We start from the raw sequence: 19,896 nt of genomic DNA on the forward strand, positions 1-19,896 counted from the left end.
ATGTGTTAAAATAGAAAATTTGCATGAATGTGATATGTAATGCAACATGTCGACACGGACCAGTCTCAAAGAAACGTTTCCTACAACTAATGAAATTCATGCCACACAAAATTGGATGCTCTAAAAACATGGGGTTCTACCAAGTGTTGGAATGTTCTTCTTAATAAAGTGGCCAGCAAATAAATACATATGTAATAAACATATGTTGCTTTCTGAACTAGACTTTTTAGACCAGAGTGCAAGGAAGGAGTACACACTGAAAAGGGTGGCAAACTATCACAAAGCAATATACACTAACCCATTATACCTTTTGCACATTTTTTGAGATAGGAGAGTACTAAACTTGTGTAGTTAATAAACTAGAACCTCACTGTAGAAGTACCCATTAAACCACATTATAAACTTTTTTCTGACATGTCCACAATTACTGCAAACCAAATATGATTTACTGTTTAATCTCAAATCACATTCATTATTATTTTAAATGTATTAACATGTAAAATAAGGAAAGTACATTTAGACATGAAAAATATAATATATATAGTTTAGATGTGTTAACACTGAAAATCTATTTTCGAAGACAAATAATTATAATTCCAGAAACTATAATTAAACATGAACTTAATCAAAAGCAAAAATTACAATTTGTTAAAGTAAGTCTGTAAAACAAAGAGATTGACAGCAAGGTCAATAGATTTTCCAAGCCGAAACCCCGAGTCTGTATATAATGACTGAAGATTATCCTTTACAGAGAAATGGTTTGGTGAGACTGGAGTAAGAAATGTCCTGAGAAGTGTTGTCTAAGAGGAGTGCAAGAACCGATTGAAAGCATTGTAGGCCGACTCTAGGTCAAACAGCATCTGGCGAACTTGAGAGTCATCCAGCTCATCGGAGGCAGACATGCTGCTCAGCGTAGTCAACCTGAGAGTGGAAAAGGGTTAAATACATTAACAATTTGTCCATTTGTTTAACCCTTAAGAGATCCTAGGGACATTTTGTGCCGAATAAATACAGCTCATATTTGCCAGAGGATATTCATTTTTAACTAATTTTAGAATTGTTATTTCAATTCCTTAAATTAGCCTAAAATGGCTAAGCTACACAAAAACTGACACATTTGTTCCTAAGGACAAAAAATATTCCATTGAAAACGCAATTTTTAACCCACATTTATCTGAACATAAACTAATGGTTTCATTTAGGTTAAGATCTCATTTTGAACTACTAGCTTTCAATTTTTAATTTATATATTTTTCTAACAGTTGGCGCTACTTTTTCCCATTTAAAACGTAGCAAAATTTCACAATTTTTACTGTTTTCTAAAAGGGTGCCTTGATAAGTGTGTGTCGCTATTGATGTTGGATAATGGTGTGTGTGTGTAAAAAAAAAAAATAATAAGTGTCTTGAAAAGTGTGTATCACTATTGATGTTGGATAACAGTGTGTGTGTGTGTGTGTGTGTGTGTGTGTGTGTGTGTGTGTGTGTGTGTGTGTGTGTGTCCAACTTCATAAATATTTTCTCTTTGAAGACCACACTCTGCATTATAATCTAATTCAATAATAAAAACGATGAGTAGAGAGAACCAAAACAAAATAGGACATTGTTTGGGCTCTCGCTCGGGTTGTTTATGTAGGTGTACTGCAGCCATGGGTATAAGTATTAGCAGTAGTGCAGGAGTGGTCATTTTGGAGATGGCAAGTCATTACAGCACCCAGGAGGCGCTGGGATTGATCATGCACTCTGAGTGCGGGAATGGCTCCTCAATCTCCTCCGAGGACTCCGAGTCTGATGGAGAGAAGGCCTCAGAGGTAGAAAATGACCAGCTGGAGTCCAACTCCAACTCATCTGAAGATGACAGCAGAGAGGACATGGACGAAGCAGCGGTGGAATGGACTTCAAAAAATGGCAAAATATTTTGGTTTCCCTCAAACACTGAGGTGCTCCATTACATCCCAGAAGCCAGGTTTGATCCTGGGACACACTATGCCACTGCCCGGATCAGTGGCTCGACGTCCAGCTTTTTACTGCTGCTGACGGATGAAATCCTGCAGCATATTGTGGCCATGACACACCCTCATGGGAGATGTTCAATCACAGACTGGCAAGATGTGGACACAGAGGAACTGTAGGCTTATGTAGGGCTGCTTATTTCGGCCGGTGTTTACAGGTCAAAAAATAAATCAACCCTTAGCCTCTGGCAATCCAACTGAAGTCAACCAGGGGATGAGGGTGGTCCTGGAGATGATAGAGGGGCTCCAGGGACACATCATTACCTGTGACAATTTTCTCACCTTCTTCGCACTGGCAGAGGAGCTGCTCAGAAGGAAACTGGCCCTGGTTGGCACAAATTACCGACACAAGCCTGAGCTTCCCCTCAATTGCTTCAGGCAAGAGCGCTCTTCTCCTCCACCTTTGCTTTTACAAAGATCCACACACTGGTCTCTTATTCCTTGACTGGGCAAGAATGTGCTGCTCCTAAGCACGAAACACCGCACAAGGTGGGAGAAATGCCCCACACATCAAAAAGAGAGGGTGTTTTCCCCGCTCATCAGCTGCTGCAGGAATGGTCGCAGATATGCAGGGTGCTGCTGCAGACCCCTCTCTCTCATTCATAAATATAAGGGCAGGAGGCAGTTCAACTTTTGCACAGACAGAAAGAGAAGAGTTGGGAGCACCTGCTGTACACTTGGAATATTCACATGCAAGGACCACATTCTGTCCATTTGCAGCCTCGGCGCCACCTGAGCTGGACTTTCACACTCAGACACATACTCTCTCTCTCTGTCTCTCTCTCTCTCGCCCTCTCTGTCTTTCACCCTCTCTCTCACTTGCTCTCGCTCTCTTTTGCCCTCTCCCCCTTTTTGGTTTACTCATTTAAATTAAAAAATATATAATTTTACAGCGGTTTTTGGGAAGAGGCCATTTTTTGTCCTTAGGACCTCGAGTGTGAGTTTTTCTTTTAATCTGACACTGCAAAAAAAATAAAAATGCACCAAAATCAATGTTGCTGCCAATCATTGACCCACCTCAGGGCCTAATAATAATAAGAATCGAATGCTCCTTGAAATGTATTTTATGGAAATTATTTTAGTTTTTTTCGATAAAAAACAGTGGTGCTATGTAAACAAACTGGCCTGTAAAGGGTTAAAAATTCCAAAAATATCATTAATATTTGGTATGTATATTTCAGGCAGAAGTAGTTTTAAAAGTTTGACTCATTTAAAGTGGAAAAAAATATTAATATATGATATTTTTACAGCAGTTTTGGGGAAGCGGCCATTTGTTGTCCTTTTGTCTCTTAAGGGTTAAAAATGTAATAATAAATATCAGAAAATTTGGGAATTTAAACTCACAACTAATGAACTATGTAAAATGCCATGTGTGTGCATGATTTTGGAGGGAAAAAAGCTACAATAATACCAAAACTACACACCTGTTAGGGATTTGTATATTAACATTGATTTAGATACTTGTGACCTTTATGCTTAGTATTAGAGATGTATGAGTACGGATACTAGTATCGGGTATTAGCCCGATACCGCGCTCATTAACTCGTATCCGATACCTTGTGCCTAGTGCACGTTGCTGCGTTAACGCAGGGATTTTCAACCTGTGGGGCGCGAGTGCCTGACCGGGGGGCGTGACATTGCGAGATTTTTTTACTTCTAAAAATGGGAGACAGATTGAATTATTCTCACTGACCACGCTCACACGCACGTTTAATGTTATTTAGTTCCGTTTGACAAAAAAAACCCTTCAAAATAGAGCTCACAGTGAAGATAACCGGTTACAAAAGCGTTTGTTATATTACAAGTGTTATAGGACGTGTTTGTGTTCAATACTCTGTTCACAGTGTCGATACAGGAGTCGACTCATTTTAAGCGCAGCATAAGTTTCTTTTCTCAGTCAATTCTCCGTGTTTACTGTTATAATGAATGTTGCGGTTGTAAATAAACACCAACTACTACAGAACATTTTGTGTGACTCGCTTACATTATAAAGCTCAGGCTTAATTATACTGCTTATTACCACAGAGCGGGAGCCGACTCAGAGTCGTTTACGATTTACCGAGGTGAACCACGAATGTACAGGGGTTGGACAAAATAACTGAAACACCTGGTTTTAGACCACAATAATTTATTAGTATGGTGTAGGGCCTCCTTTTGCGGCCAATACAGCATCAATTCGTCTTGGAAATGACATATACAAGTCCTGCACAGTGGTCAGAGGGATTTTAAGCCATTCTTCTTGCAGGATAGTGGCCAGGTCACTACGTGATGCTGGTGGAGGAAAACGTTTCCTGATTCGCTTCTCCAAAACACCCCAAAGTGGCTCAATAATATTTAGATCTGGTGACTGTGCAGGCCATGGGAGATGTTCAACTTCACTTTCATGTTCATCAAACCAATCTTTAACCAGTCTTGCTGTGTGTATTGGTGCATTGTCATCCTGATACACGGCACCGCCATTGGATGCACATGGCCCTCCAGAATGGTTCGGTAGTCCTTGGCAGTGACGCGCCCATCTAGCACAAGTATTGGGCCAAGGGAATGCCATGATATGGCAGCCCAAACCATCACTGATCCACCCCCATGCTTCACTCTGGGCATGCAACAGTCTGGGTGGTACGCTTCTTTGGGGCTTCTCCACACCGTAACTCTCCCGGATGTGGGGAAAACAGTAAAGGTGGACTCATCAGAGAACAATACATGTTTCACATTGTCCACAGCCCAAGATTTGCGCTCCTTGCACCATTGAAACCGACGTTTGGCATTGGCACGAGTGACCAAAGGTTTGGCTATAGCAGCCCGGCCGTGTATATTGACCCTGTGGAGCTCCCGACGGACAGTTCTGGTGGAAACAGGAGAGTTGAGGTGCACATTTAATTCTGCCGTGATTTGGGCAGCCGTGGTTTTATGTTTTTTGGATACAATCCGGGTTAGCACCCGAACATCCCTTTCAGACAGCTTCCTCTTGCGTCCACAGTTAATCCTGTTGGATGTGGTTTGTCCTTCTTGGTGGTATGCTGACATTACCCTGGATACCGTGGCTCTTGATACATCACAAAGACTTGCTGTCTTGGTCACAGATGCGCCAGCAAGACGTGCACCAACAATTTGTCCTCTTTTGAACTCTGGTATGTCACCCATAATGTTGTGTGCATTGCAATATTTTGAGCAAAACTGTGCTCTTACCCTGCTAATTGAACCTTCACACTCTGCTCTTACTGGTGCAATGTGCAATTAATGAAGATTGGCCACCAGACTGGTCCAATTTAGCCATGAAACCTCCCACACTAAAATGACAGGTGTTTCAGTTATTTTGTCCAACCCCTGTATGTGCTGATAGAATCGGCTCAGATGGGATCGGACTGTATTATCTTTTTAAAGTAAATATTTCAATCAGCAGAATCGCATCGCATGTATGATGTGCACAACGTTAATTACGTGCGTTTATTAATGATGAACGTTAATCACGTGCGTTTATTAATGATGAACGTTAACGTTAGCTTGTCAGAAGCTTTCTCAATGATGTCTGTGCAGTGTTTTTTTTTTTTTACAATTAGTGATGGCAACCCAAGCAACTGTTCCACTGCACTATTTTACACTAAAAACTACACTATTCCATAATGCTCCAGATTGCATCATTTTAAATAGGTATCGGTATCGGCGAGTACAAAAATACATGTACTTGTACTCGTACTCGGTTGGGAAAAAATGGTATTGATGCATCCCTACTTAGTATAGGATGGTTGGTGAAATGTCTGGTGTAAAAGCTTGTCTATGGGCAGTAAATCCACTGCTGCTTGCCCTGATCTGAACAAGAAGAGCCAGATCACCATTTGCACGCTCCACGGCGGTCTAACGCACTATTGTACCACCACAGAATGTTTGAACTAATGTAAGACTCTCAACAGAGCTACCAACCTGGACATGCATCCACACAAACACAATAGGTTAAAAGGAGAGAAGGTTGCACATGGTCTATTTACACTGCCGCTACGATATGTGATATTGGGGACTGGACCGGACCTTTGCATAAGCCAAAACATTAATAACACCTGTCTAATATGCTGTCAGAAAAGCTCTGACCCACCAAGACCTGTATTTCGGGTACCAGGAATTTACCTGCAGGTCCTTTAACTTCTGTACATTGTAAGGCAAATCACTCTACACCTACAGTGCATCCTGGTGTCATCTCTTCCCCAGGTAAACAATGCACAGGTACCTGGCCTGTACATGTGTACAAGTAACTGCCTTCAGCCCAAAAATGAACATATTTCTGACTGTGACATGCACAATTATTATGAAATTGGTGAGATACATTTTCGGGGGATGTAAGTAGCCATTTAATAAACCATAAGTGGCTGACCTACTAAATTTGCTTAAACAACTCATTCAAGGAATCAAAAAGAAACCAGTCAAACAGCTAAGAAACAGCAGGCCATAATAACGTTATTTTTAATGGTGAAATCATGTACCTGACCTTTAAGCTAATGAAACAGTTGCAGATGAAACCCACATAAAGGAGCATAAAGGCTCATTTCCAATTCCATTGAATGTGTTTATATGCACACTAATCTGATTATTCAGATGGGGAGGGAGGGAGGGATGTTGAGTACTAATGAGAACTGTTTATTCCCAAGAAATATTCTTTCGACATCATACTCAGGGCTCTAGACTAACGTTTTGCACTGGTTGCACTGGTGCACCTAACTTTTTTTCTTAGGTGCACCAGCACAAAAGTTAGGTGCACCCAAATTTTCGACCGCATCGCATTTAACACCGCAGTTTTACAGGTTCACTTTTTTTTTTTTTTTTTTTAAATCACTGTCCATACAGGCAATATTGACTTGGAAATAACTAACAATCTGGTCAACATGGCCTCGTCTGATGATCTGTTTGCTGCTGCCTGACAATGAAGGGCAGTGGGGAGAGGGGACACTTGGGCAGTGCATTTATCGCGGCATGTAATGTGTTTTATAGATGCATTGGGCTTTTTCAGCCTTTCAATTCGAAATGTATTAGAATCAGTCACAAATATACTATTGCCGGCCACTGTCTTCTTTACAGTTAATTATAGTATTACAGACTAATTATAGCACACTTATAAAAATAATAGAGTAAATGTGTATGTATGTGTGTATATCTATTTATATGTGTGTGTATATTTAAAATTATATGTATATGTTTGTGTGTGTGTTAGAGTGTAATCTTAAATGCAGTGCATTATATTATCGGCTTTACTGAATCTTTTACACAGATTCCCAAAATCGCTTGCGGTGCACTCACTGCGTATTTTGACTACATGTATTGTAATATATTTTGGTCTTTTAGTTATTTTTATATTTTACTTAACGAAAATATTGTCGTGTTTTTACTTTCACTATCGCGGTGGGGATGCTGCGGGTCTTTTGCTGTGCGGTGGTGGAGGTGTGGGAATAAAGGCACACGACAGGGTCGAGTCACTTTAACTGTTTAGTCAGGACTTAAGTGAGCGTTACAACACTTTACACCGCCGAGCTCCAGAACCCGAACTTCCATTCTGGGGACATCCGGCGAGTCTCATATACAAAACTAAACTTACGGCAGAACGTCCGAACGCACCTGGTGCTGCATTCTGATTGGCTGAGCTGAATGTCGCTCACATATCACCGCTACAATATTGTCCCGCCCTTCACTATCTCTGATTGGTTTAGACCATGATATTGGCCTAATGTGTGTCTGTTGTTTTTCTTTTCCCTCGGACGCCTGGTCGCACCGGTGCGACCTGAGATTTTTTTTAGTCGCACCATTGAGAAATTAGGTCGCATGTGCGACCAAATTGGTCGCACTCTAGAGCCCTGATACTTCAATTACCTTAATCCGAATAAGGCTATATTCAAATTATGATACCTGTCCACTAATCAGGTTCCTCAGAAATATACATACATAGAAAGTGTATACAAAAGTTACTATGCTGATAAACTATTGTGCTGTATTTGTGATTTAAGATGCTGCCATTGAAGCATCTTAAAGAAGAAAAGATATCCTTAGGGAGCATACTAAGACGTTTAAGTGCCTTTCATTCAGAAATTTGAGTACCTTTTTAAAATAAGTTGAATAGAACAGTTTAAGTGTTTTGTTAAACCTTAATATTATCACCAGTGACGCATTAAAAGTAATCACTTCTAAAACATACAAAAAAACGTTCAAGTCTAAGTCTTCGAATTTTGTCATTTTCCACAAACTGTGTGAAAACAAAATCACACAGTAGTGAATATAAGTCTCTGATGATTTACCTCTATAAGATCAATATCACCAAAATCTATTGTGGTGACAAAGAACTTAAGTCTATTTAGTGAGAATAATTAAGCCTTACCAGAGGCTGACTTTCGCTTTAGCTTCTGAATCTGTTGGCATGTTGCTCATTCTGTTCATGGTCTCCATCAGCTCTCTGAGGTCTGGTTGAATCTAAAAGAAACAATGATATGGAAAAAAAAAAGTTTATGAAAGCAATTTTGCCTATAGCACTGAGTTTTTAAAAAGGTATTTTATTAAAATAACATTGACAAATTGCAAAAAATCAGAATACCTCATCCATGGCTCGAATTTCCAGTCTCAGTTTGTCCATGACTGTAATAAAGAGCTAGTAAAATAAGAAAAAAATAAATAAAAAATAGCGCCATTAGTATTTACCTACACAAGCATTAAAAGTCACAGTGGCATTTAAAAGTACCCCCCCGACTGCCACTATTCTCAGCAAATTTGTTACAGTAAATGATTTAAATCAGTAAAGAAATCGTAATGTTAGACACATAACTCAGAAACTAATTTTAACTTTAGATCACAAAATAAGTTCAGAATTCATGGTTGTCAGTTTTGGCAAATCACCCAGAACCTGATGCATCAACACATCCCCACACTAACACTACTTCTTTTACGTTTGATTGTTGGTATGGTGCTATTAATGTACAATACTATAATAGCTTTACAGCAGAGGGGATAATAGTTCCACTTTTTTTTTTTTTTACATTATTCCAAAAGGCTTGCCGGTTATCAAGGTGCATAGCATGGGTGTTGCTTAATTAAAGCCTAAATGCTCATAATTTTTTATTTATTTTATTTTAAATTTATTTATTTACTTTTTTGTATAAACAGGGCCAGTTTTTTAATGACTGAAGGAAATTATTTAACATTCATTTTGTTGTTAAACTGGGTTGTCATAATAAATTTGATTGAAAACAACTAAATGTGACTAATGTGCAAAAATTAAAAAACAGGAAGTAGGCAAATATCTTCTTAGTACAATGTAATCAGGCCTTATTGAGGTTATGTCTCCTAAACTGTTTTTAAAAGCAGGCTGACAATGTAACTGCTGACAATGCTTTATAGCAGAGCTTGATTTAAAAAGCCCTAATGACAGTATATGCTTAGACACGACAAAGACACCTACAGATACAATATCTGCAATGCAGCGATTCAGATTGCCCTTGTCATCCTTTATGGTAATTGGGCGGTCTTCTTTGATTCTCTCCATTGCTAGTGGGCAGTCAAGCTGTAACAATGAGAAGACAACAGAGGTTGGTTATTTCACAAAAACAGTAAGAGTTACTTGAACTATAACCCTTTCATGTTTATGTGGCTTTTTATATTTTAATTCACATTTTAATTTAATTTTAATTTACATTTTAATTCTACACAGACACAGCTCATATCCTCAATGCTGATGAAAATAAATGCTTTATGGAAATAAAATTGTTACAGATATTGTAATAGTAGAATTGTAGAAATAGTTGAGTTTGTGCTTTCTTTTGAGACAAAGTTTTGCGCTTGTGCAGTGAATTCTACAAACTATTTTTGGTTAAATAGGGCTAAATATTGGCTGTAGTGTCATAAAACATAGGAAATTGCTTATTTTATTACAAACATTAAAATATTTGTTATAAAAATATTTATAAAGTTTAGTAATTACCCTGTATTTCCGGCAAAAGTCATCAATTGAACCAACATCTGATGCCTGAACCTGTTTAAAAGCAGCCTTGTACTGGACAAGCAGTCTGGAGCAGGCACCTGTGTATCTGAAGGAGTGAAACATATCTTAATTAAACAACCTGCAAATAGCAAAAACAGTGCAATATAAAAATAAACTTACTCGTTAGGTGTTACACAGTCTTTAATGTAAGCTTTCTCCAAGGCTTGGAGTGTCTTTACTACGGCGAACAGCTCTGCCATATTGTCATACCTTTTGATAAAGACAGAACAATACATTTAGCAAAAATCTATTTATAAGCAATATTGTGTGCCTGCAGCTTCAGTTTAGTCATGTAAACAAATCAAGCATTAGTTTTACAACACAGGGGAAAAAAGCTACATAGAATTATTACTTACTTTTCTCTTTCTCTTGCATTTTTATACAGCTTTACTTCCTACAAAATAGTAAAAAAAAAGGGCTGTTATATAACAAACAAAATCAAAAGTTATCAAACTGTTATTAAATTAAATATAATATGAATATTTACAACATTGATAAACATCTATTTAGTGTGTTGAAGTAATAACATTATTTAGTAATTATTAAACACAAGTTCAACCCACCGGAAACTAACTTATACTTTAGGTATGTGATGTATTAATGTATTTAATGTATTTAATGTATTAATGTATATATTTATTTGTTTTAATGACTCTTACCTCATATAATTCTGGCTTATTGGCTTGAGCTTGACATTGACATAAGGGAATAGAATAAAAAAGAGAGATAGATGCATTAAAAAGTCATTAACAAGCATTTGTAACATTTTGAATAATACAAAATGTTTCAACATACCCCCTCCCATGCCTCCTGAAGCTGGTATTCCATGAAACATTGTTGCAATCCCAAGACCTGTGGACAATTACCATACATGTACATTATTAGTAGTTCAATTAAAAAAGCACAATGTATTTTTCATAGCTGCATGTTTGTAGTGTATATGTGTACACTTTAAAATGTGCTTGTTTAATTCATCATGAAAGGCTTTTATTAGATTTTAAAACATGTAATTTTGATTTAGCCACAAGAACATTTGAAAGATCAGACATTGATTTTAGGTGATAAGCCAAGCCCCCCCCTCCGCCCCCCCCCCCCTCCCCAAACCAAACCAAACCTGGCAAGCCATATAAATGCTAAGCAAGGTAAGGTATTTCCAAAACTGTTCCATGACATACATTCTCTAGAACATTACTGTATGCTTAAGCACTGAGCTCCCTTCGCTAGAAATAAAGAGACCTGTCCAAAACAACAAAAACAACCTACACTATTATTTCTCTCCCACCAAACTTTAGAGTATGCACTGTGACGCCTGCACTACAGCCAGATTAATCCACGCAAATGATGGCTGTTACATCAATATTTATATTTGCGGCATTTAGAAGACACTTTCATCCACAATTATCACTGAATACAATTTAAGCAATTGAGGGTTAAGGGCCGTGCTCAGGGGCCCAACAATGGCAACTTGGCAACAATGGCAACTTGGCAACAATGGGGCTTGAACCGGCATGATTACTAGTCATGATCATGATTACTAGTCCAGTACCTTAACCTAAGCTAACACTGTCCCTGTCACTGTTCCTATCTAACTGTGGATGTTAGATATACCACTTACAAATCCAACTACTTCAGCTGATGTTTGGCATCACACTTGTGTGCAGCTCTTCGGTTACCTGAATACAACCCATGAAACTTATGACAAGCAGGTATAGTGTCACAACTCTTGATAATACTGGAAAGTTTTAGTTTCAGTAGTCCTATTTTGTGAGCCTGTTGGGCTTATTGTTTTACAATAACAACAGCGACAGATTATGGAAATTTAACAAACTTATTGAAAAGATCTGCCGTCCTATAGCAAGAGTCATTAAGGTTATAGGTGTAATTCTGCTTTCAGGGTTGGTCAATAATGAGCCCATGCGTGATATTATGAACCTAATTTAAATAGGTGCGGCTGAAATAGCCAGTCCAGCTAATTAAGATAAATGTTCACATACATTTGGTAAGACTTGCACACCATACTGTTACACTTGACTTCAGTAATATTGTGTATAATAATATATACACTACAATTTATGCTCTGCCCCTAAGGAACAAAAACAGTTATAAATATTCTATTGTTTTGGTTCGGAAAAAATGCGGAAATATTTAAGGTGACTAAACAATAATAGAAGAAATCGACCCATATAAAATTAAATCTGTAGACAAAACTTAGAATTTAGGATATTTGGGGGACAGATATCTGTAGGTCAGATTTGATTTGACTGAAACCAGTCAGTTTGAGAACTGTGATGGTGGATTTTATCGGATAGCTTAGCATAGCATAAACATTTCCAACAAGCTTAGCTTTCCATCCTGTCACTTAGCAGCTCAGCACCAACCTCAATTTGACTACCTAGAAACGTAATAAAATATATAATAATCTAACATTGATGTCAGTCTACTATTACTGACACTGAATTGATCTAAAACTGAACAAAGCACAGAGGAAATATTCTCACCCGAACTGTGTTTACGTCAATTCCTTCTCTGTTGGTCGCTCAATGACTGCATCACCTCCACTAGTTTCGAGGGAGGAGTGTTTTCTGGTTGCCAGGTACTCAGATTATGAAACACGCTTGTGTAGTGGACGAAGATTTGCAATGCATTCAATCACAGCGTAGCAAGCTTCGTGGTTACAAAGTTGTTAAACTCGCTAATACTGAGATATGCAACTTTTTATGGATGTAGTTAAAAAGTCTTAATAAAAATACATACATATTACATAGTGACCACTAAACGAGTGTTTTAAAACGTTTCGGCTTGCTTATTTAGCTCAACAACCCTAAATATTTTCTTCCTTACGGCCAAAGTGAGAATTATACATTTACAGTTGAGGGTAGCTTAACTTTTTGCCAGGAAAGCTTTCTTTAAAGTTACAATTTAGCTAACTAACAACCCCTCAAACTATTATTTTTGCCTCTTTTGGTGGGTCAGAGTATTAATTTGGATGGTCAGACCTCCCAATCCCCCTCTACCGTAATTAGAACCATGCTTACAGCTTTTATTTAGGGGTCACCACAGTGGATTTGGTTAGCAAACTAGGGCTGTGTCCGAAATCGTATACTTAAATAGTATTTACTAGATTCGAGGCAGTATGCACTGCTCGGCCGGTAAAGCAGTACTCTCTTTTAGTATGCAAGTGTGCAGTATGCACGCAACCTCGTACGTACTACGTCTGCCATCTTACCAACGTCATGTGATGCATGATGTCTCATCGCAACAGCAACATCGCAAAATCAGTTTTGTCGTTCTCCACAAAGCTACTGATAACCATATTCAGGGTTGTACTAAATCATAAAATGTTTAATGTTTGTCTTACTCCGCTTTCCGCCATCTTTCTTCTTCGCTACGAACACCTTAGCAGCTCCAGTTGCATTATGGGATAGATTATCGGACCGTAAGTGTGCATCGTTTGCATATTCAAAAATGGCTGCCCAGGCAGTAGGTCATCTGGGTACTTTTCGCTTACTTTGTAATGTATACTATGTATTTGGACATACTTACCGCTCTCGCATACTGCTTTCGTGTACTGTTCAGTATGGAAGTATGCGATTTCAGATGCAGCTTAGAACCTTTATCTGGGCTAGGGCCCTGCACTGAGAGTGCACTGACAAGTGCACCTCCCAATTGCTAGGCTGTTATATTGGTACCAACCCACAAGATACATAGGCTAACATTTATTATTTTCTTTCTATACAAGTAAAGTAGACACAATGTTATGTTGTCACCAACCGATATGTAATATTTGCAACCCAATAAGTTGATGTTTTTTGGTGGTGCCAACCTATTACCAACTTAAATACAACTTGCATGTGGGTTTTCTGGGTTTCCTCATATCCTGCATAGACCAGAGATTCTCTACCTTTTTATGTCACGGTCAACCTAAAGATCATATGTTTACATGCACTTGTGAAAGTGATATATTTTAATGACTGAATGAACTGTTTTCATTTTGTATCTAAATGATCAAACACTTTTAGAAATATGAAATTGTCGACGTTTCTCATGGGTTTTCTGACAAAAAACAAGCAGGGTTCAGACATGTATTCTGCAACGTAGTCATTTGTGTTTGCAAAAGTATGAATACCATCAAAACATTGTCACGGCCTTCTAATTGCTTGGAATGATGATTGACAACAGCCTCTGGCTTGCTTGACAGCACCTATTACCATGACCTTTACAGCTTTACAGTGGTCCATAAGTATAAAAATACATGGAACAGTGGTCTGTTTGCCAAGGTCAAGAAAAAATTTCAAACGGTCAGTATCTTCGCTTCCTGCTTGGGTTTGTACCTTTAGATCTTGTATTTAAAATACTTGATGTAAATTTAAGGTACATAACACAATGTTAAAAGACTTAAATGACTTTCATGTACTTTCCCATGTAAAAGATACAAAATAAAGACATACCATTGAGGGAACTTCGCTAAGCTAAAAACAGCAACCCTGACCAAAATGAAGGTGTTAATAAAAATAAATATATTCATAAAAGAAAACCCTCCATGTGATGCGTATAAAAACTTTGGCCCAGTGAATAATATTTGTTGTCCTAGACCAGGGGTGTCTAAACTACTGCCCATTACTATTTTTGAAATGGCTCGCAAAGTATTTTATAAATAAAGGACTAGAGGAAGACAAGCATCAAGGCTCTTCTCTGTACTGGCACCCAAATGGTGGAACGAACTTCCTCTGTCCGAACATCTGAGTCTCTTGCTATCTTTAAAAAACGATTAAAAACCCACATTTTTATCAAGCACTTAAGCTGACTTGTACTTACTTCCTAACCCTCTTTACAGGTTTGAGCAGATGTGTGTTCTTGGACTGTTTTTTACTTAATCTAGAGTAATGAAATGTTTACTATGGAAGCACTTCTGTAAGTTGCTCTGGATAGGAGCGTCTGCTAAATATCGAAAATGTAAATGAAAATGTAAATAAATAAAAATGCTCTACATCATCTTTCCCCAACTCAAAACATTAACGTTCCCGAGTTTTTGGATAAACATGGCAGCTTCAAAGAAAACTAGACAGCGAATGCAAAAGATTTCAGGCGTGCTGGGAAAAAATATATCTATATTTTTACTGAGAATGTAAATAAATATAATAATCTTCCCATTATGATTATAAACTGGTGAGTGAAATTGGCAACATCTTAGTTTACACAACACTATCATAGATAGTGTAATTGTTAGTAATCAGGTAGCTGTATTATATGTTTGTTTTATTACAAAAAGTATTTTTTTCTTTGGACTTTGGATTTTCCCCTGATAGACCGATACAGAATGTGTAAGTAGGTTTTTGAACTTACTTGGCAACCCACAACCTTTAGACAAACGCTGTGCGCGGGAACTATGAACCACAACACAAGAAAGAACAAACCTACAGTGGATATCGTTTCTTATAAAAATGCAACTTTATAGCTGGTGTAGTTCATTATATATTACATTCATCAGGTAATATATATTTTAGCTTTGGTAACTGATAGTTGACAACTGTTTGGCCATGCCAGGCGTAATAACGTGAAATATTCTGTTGTGAACTCGCAGTGCTAGTTCTGGATGTTTCGCTTAACAAAGACCGGATGAAACTGGTTTTTATTAGCTGTGGTTTTACTGTCACTAAAATCTGAAGATGAAAAGTACCAAGAGCAAAAAATGTACATCTGCACCGTCAGAGGATTGTGGAGTTTGGCTGGACGCTTCTGAACGAAGAGCAAAACAACAACAGGCGAGTTTCATTACTTATTGTATGCTCTGTGTAACCTTATGTAATATTGAAGTAATGTTTACATACTCTTGGAGCATGGATTAAGCTGGTTAATTTGGTGGTGTAAAACGTTATGTAATTACATTTATCTTTGGCATGGCCTCTTTTTACAATTACTGGTGATTTCTCTGTGCCCAGTTTAACTGCATCCAAATGTACATGAAACAGTGGTCTCTTGCCAGGGTCAGAAAGAAACCCTAAACTGAGAGATGCTGAGAGACCTTTTCAGAAGGGTGGCACTGTGGCTAAGTGGGTAGCACTGTCGCCTCACAGCAGGAGGGTCCTGGGTTCGATCCCCAGATGGGGCGGTCCGGGTCCTTTCTGTGTGGAGTTTGCATGTTCTGGGCGTTTTCTCTGGGTGCTCCGGTTTCCTCCCACAGTCCAAAGACATGCAAATGAGGTGAATTGGAGACACTAAATTGTCCAAGACTGTGTTCAATATTACCTTGTGCACTAATTAATATTGTGTAATGAATAACTACCGTTCCTGTCATGAATGTAACCAAAAGTGTAAAACATGACGTTAACATTCTAATCAAACAAATCTTTTCAGAAATTTAGATCCAAGCGGCACAGATATCTGCCTTGTATTAAAACAACTAAAATGCAAGTAACACTGTTTACAAGCAAGCATAACAGCTCCATGGGCCTAGGCTACAGAGCAACTATGAAGCCCTTGCTTCCAAGTCTAAAGTCTGGTGTTGATCACATAAACCAAGAAAATGCAACAGCTACCTTGTTTACAGCAGCCTCTATCCCATAGCAATATCAAGGCTGCTTGACTGTAAACACTGTACCTATGTTTAACACGCAGCTGTCATAGGATGATATCTTTATGACTACTGCTGGTAAGAATTTGGCTCTACTGTTTATACTATGGTACATAGAACCATGGTGAGAACACCGTCATTGGACTGGCAGTCTGAAGGGTGACTTTAAACTTAAAGGATGACAGGACAATACTATAAACCTAAATGAACAGTGCCAAAGTTAGGTGAAAGTCAGTCTGAGGAAGGTCCATCTTTGTTTAAGCATGTTGATGCCAACACAAAAAGGTCCAGACAGAGCCATTAGCTCAACTCCATCCAACAACTTTGAATTAGATTGCAGACTGTGTGCAAATCTTTAAGCTTTAGAATCTATTGAAAGATCTTCCAAGAACAATGGAGGCCTTTTTTGACTTAAACGGTCATAGATTAACTGCTAAGTGACCATTTTTTGCCTCTTTTACACATTACAGAAACAGGTACGACCAATTTCCAAACTGCTGAATCCACTGGCTCGGGCAGGAGGTTACAGCACTGCAGTGGCACTGAATTTTACCCAGACTAAGATGCAAATGCCAGTGACCAGGCAGAGTACAATCTCATCATTCTTTCTACCACGAAGTAAAACAAACGAAGGTAAGTTTAAAGAAAAAACTATAGGATCAAGCTGACGTGTCTGTCTCTTTTTACCCAATTTGATTGCATTGCATTGATTATGACCACTGACAGGTGAAGTGAATAACATTGATTATCTCTTCATCACGGCACCTGTTAGTGGGTGGGATATATTAGGCAGCAAGTGAACATTTTATTCTCAAAGTTGATGAGTTATAAACAGGAAAAATGGGCAAGCGTAACGATTTGAGCGAGTTTGACAAGGACCAAATTGTGATGGCTAGATGACTGGGTCAGAGCATCTCCAAAACTGCAGCTTTTGTGGGGTGTTCCCGGTCTGCAGTGGTCAGTATCTATTAAAAGTGGTCCAAGGAAGGAACAGTGGTAAACCAACAACAGGGTCATGGGCGGTCAAAGCTCATTGATGCACATGGTGAGGGAAGGCTGGTCCGTGTGGTCTGATCCAACAGACGAGCTACTGTAGCTCAGATTGCTGAAGAAGTTATTGCTGGTTCTGATAGAAAGGTGTCAGACTCCATGTCTCTCTTTTTAACAAAAGGTGGTATCTAATTGTAGATTTTGTGACCCAAATTTCTTGTATTTTTTTGCAAGTCTCTATCTCTGATCTACAGAGAAATTATCGCTTTAGTCTTTCTCTTCACTGGGGTCAGGGCTGTTTTGGCAGCAAAAGGGGGACCAACACAATATTAGGGAGGTGGTCATAATGTTATGTTTGATCGGTGTATGTGGGCAGTAAAATCTTCCAGGTGCATAATGGGATTGCATTCAGTGATCTGAAAATGAGAAAGCATGGAGTCTAGATGAGTCAGGTGACAATTTGATCTTTTGAAAAACATCAATGCACTGCGCTGATAAACAAGAGCTTCTAATAGGTCCTCTATTAAGTCAGTGATTAATAATTATCGTGGCAGCCCATAATAGTGTTTTTGTTGCCAATGTAATTGTTGAATTATTTAGTAAGGTACTATTTGATTCTTGGTAATCAAATAATACCTGTAAAATGTGAAAAAGTTTAATACCATGGCAAAACAGAAATGCCATTAACTACAATATTTTACCTAAGAGTCTAATTATAAACATAATTGTATTTGTTATGTAAATCTATTAAATGAAAAGTGTATATTCAAAAAATGTATGTTAATTAATTTAGAAGGGGTTAAATGGGATCGTGTTAGCAGTTCAAGTCAGTGTTACCAATACTGAAAAAAGTACTGATACTCTTCTCACATTGGTATTGGTATTTTGATGCCATGTTAATACTTTTGACATTTTTACTATTCAGTATGATAGTATGTGGTTTGGAACAGCCAGATGCAAGGTTTTCTCTCTTTGACGTTTTCACACATGCATCGATCTAGTGATACTAAAGAGAATCTGTTAAAAGTTAGTACAGTATGTTAGTACATTTACTCAGTTACTCAAATTACTAGCCTCTAAATCTAGACGTCTTTATCATATTTCTTGAAATTTGATAATAGCCTAACTTCTATCTATGACAGACAATCTGAATTCTAAATAAAAACCTGCAATTGGATCAAGTGTTGGATCATTTACCTAATTAGTAGCGAATTTGTTAATTTTAATGCTTTGATTAAACAAAATTATTTCTTGCCTAGACCCAGATGACTTCAGCTCTTCTGGTCCTTCATGGATGTCCTCTACTCCACTACCACAAGCTCTTACTGGAACTAAACGGAAGCGTGAGAAGTTGTTCGAATTGTCTTCAGAATCGGACAACTTTATTCTTAATAAAGCTGAAATACAGCCAATGGATTTTAATGCAGAATCAGAGAGCAAGTCTGAAAGAATCTGTAAAGATCCTAGAAAGGAGCAGCAGTTTTTTCATTTGATTTGGGGGTATCAGTCAGATGAGCCAGCAGAAAAGAGAAGACCTGAAAACACGAAGATTGAAAATATAACAGACACACAACAGGAGGGCAACGAAACTATTTTCCATGGTTTCAAAGATTCAGATGAGCTTGAAAATACTCATGAAACAATGCTCCATAAGGAACAGACCCAGGAGAACATGGAAGATTCTCCAGCGCCTCTCACTGAACGGGACTATCGCAATAAAGTGCCCTTAAAGGACAGAAATGTAATGGCAAAGAAAATTTCAACAAGATCAGACATAGCAAGCCAAGAACGAAGGAAAAATCCCTTCAGGTTCCAAGAGGACTCAGAGCTGGCTGAGCAATTCCATCAAGCATCTGTAATGATAAAGGATAAAGAAAACATCAGACCCAACAATACTGAGTTTTCACCTGTTAAACAACACCTAACTCTATCCAACAGCCCAGCAAAGCTGAATGTGCATATAAAAGGGAAGTCTTGTCGAACCCCTACAAAGTCAATCAGGTATTCTGTGGAGAGTGAGGAAGACTCCATGGCCATGTTGTTCACTCAAGACTCTGAGGGCTTCCGGGTCATCGCCAATCGCAGCCAGTGGTCCAGACGCCCACTGAAAGACCAGACTAACTCACTTTTGGGCAGAGATTGTTTTAACATTTCAGCTGTAAATTCACTGGAAAGTGAGAACTCTGTAGAGCCGGAGATGCTTTTCACACAAGACTCTCAGGGAAACATGGTCATTAAACACTAAATGTTTTTATTATTACTAGATGGTTGTAGATACAGTCAGCTGTAGAATTGTTGGTACACTTGGTGAAGGTGGGTCA

The 19,896-nt window shown here is 38.3% G+C and overlaps 2 protein-coding genes across 4 annotated transcripts; one reads left to right on the plus strand and one right to left on the minus strand.

The window, feature by feature from the left end:
* Positions 1-488: 488 nt before the first annotated feature.
* On the minus strand, positions 489-13,390 carry vps28 (VPS28 subunit of ESCRT-I). 3 transcript variants are annotated; one of them, XM_062990504.1, is made up of 11 exons: positions 12,513-12,552; positions 11,630-11,687; positions 10,810-10,866; positions 10,674-10,702; positions 10,371-10,408; positions 10,135-10,224; positions 9,955-10,060; positions 9,436-9,537; positions 8,575-8,628; positions 8,362-8,453; positions 489-921 (listed from the first exon to the last, which is right to left on the minus strand). In XM_062990504.1, exons 3-11 carry the CDS (start codon positions 10,847-10,849, stop codon positions 801-803), a joined length of 672 nt encoding a protein of 223 aa, XP_062846574.1. In that variant the 5' UTR covers positions 10,850-10,866; positions 11,630-11,687; positions 12,513-12,552; the 3' UTR covers positions 489-800. The 3 variants fall into 3 exon arrangements, with proteins under 3 accessions (XP_062846574.1, XP_062846579.1, XP_062846570.1); XM_062990509.1 differs by lacking the exons at positions 11,630-11,687; positions 12,513-12,552 and adding an exon at positions 13,373-13,390; XM_062990500.1 differs by lacking the exon at positions 11,630-11,687 and having other exon boundaries at positions 12,513-12,624.
* A 2,183-nt stretch (positions 13,391-15,573) lies between these two features.
* LOC134307546 (aurora kinase A- and ninein-interacting protein) lies at positions 15,574-19,896 on the plus strand. Its single transcript, XM_062990517.1, has 3 exons — positions 15,574-15,776; positions 17,056-17,218; positions 18,835-19,896. The coding sequence occupies exons 1-3, from the start codon at positions 15,681-15,683 to the stop codon at positions 19,818-19,820; spliced, it is 1,245 nt and encodes a 414-aa protein (XP_062846587.1). The 5' UTR covers positions 15,574-15,680; the 3' UTR covers positions 19,821-19,896.

Source organism: Trichomycterus rosablanca, chromosome 2 (assembly GCF_030014385.1).
Source record: "Trichomycterus rosablanca isolate fTriRos1 chromosome 2, fTriRos1.hap1, whole genome shotgun sequence".
Lineage (NCBI taxonomy): Eukaryota > Metazoa > Chordata > Actinopteri > Siluriformes > Trichomycteridae > Trichomycterus > Trichomycterus rosablanca.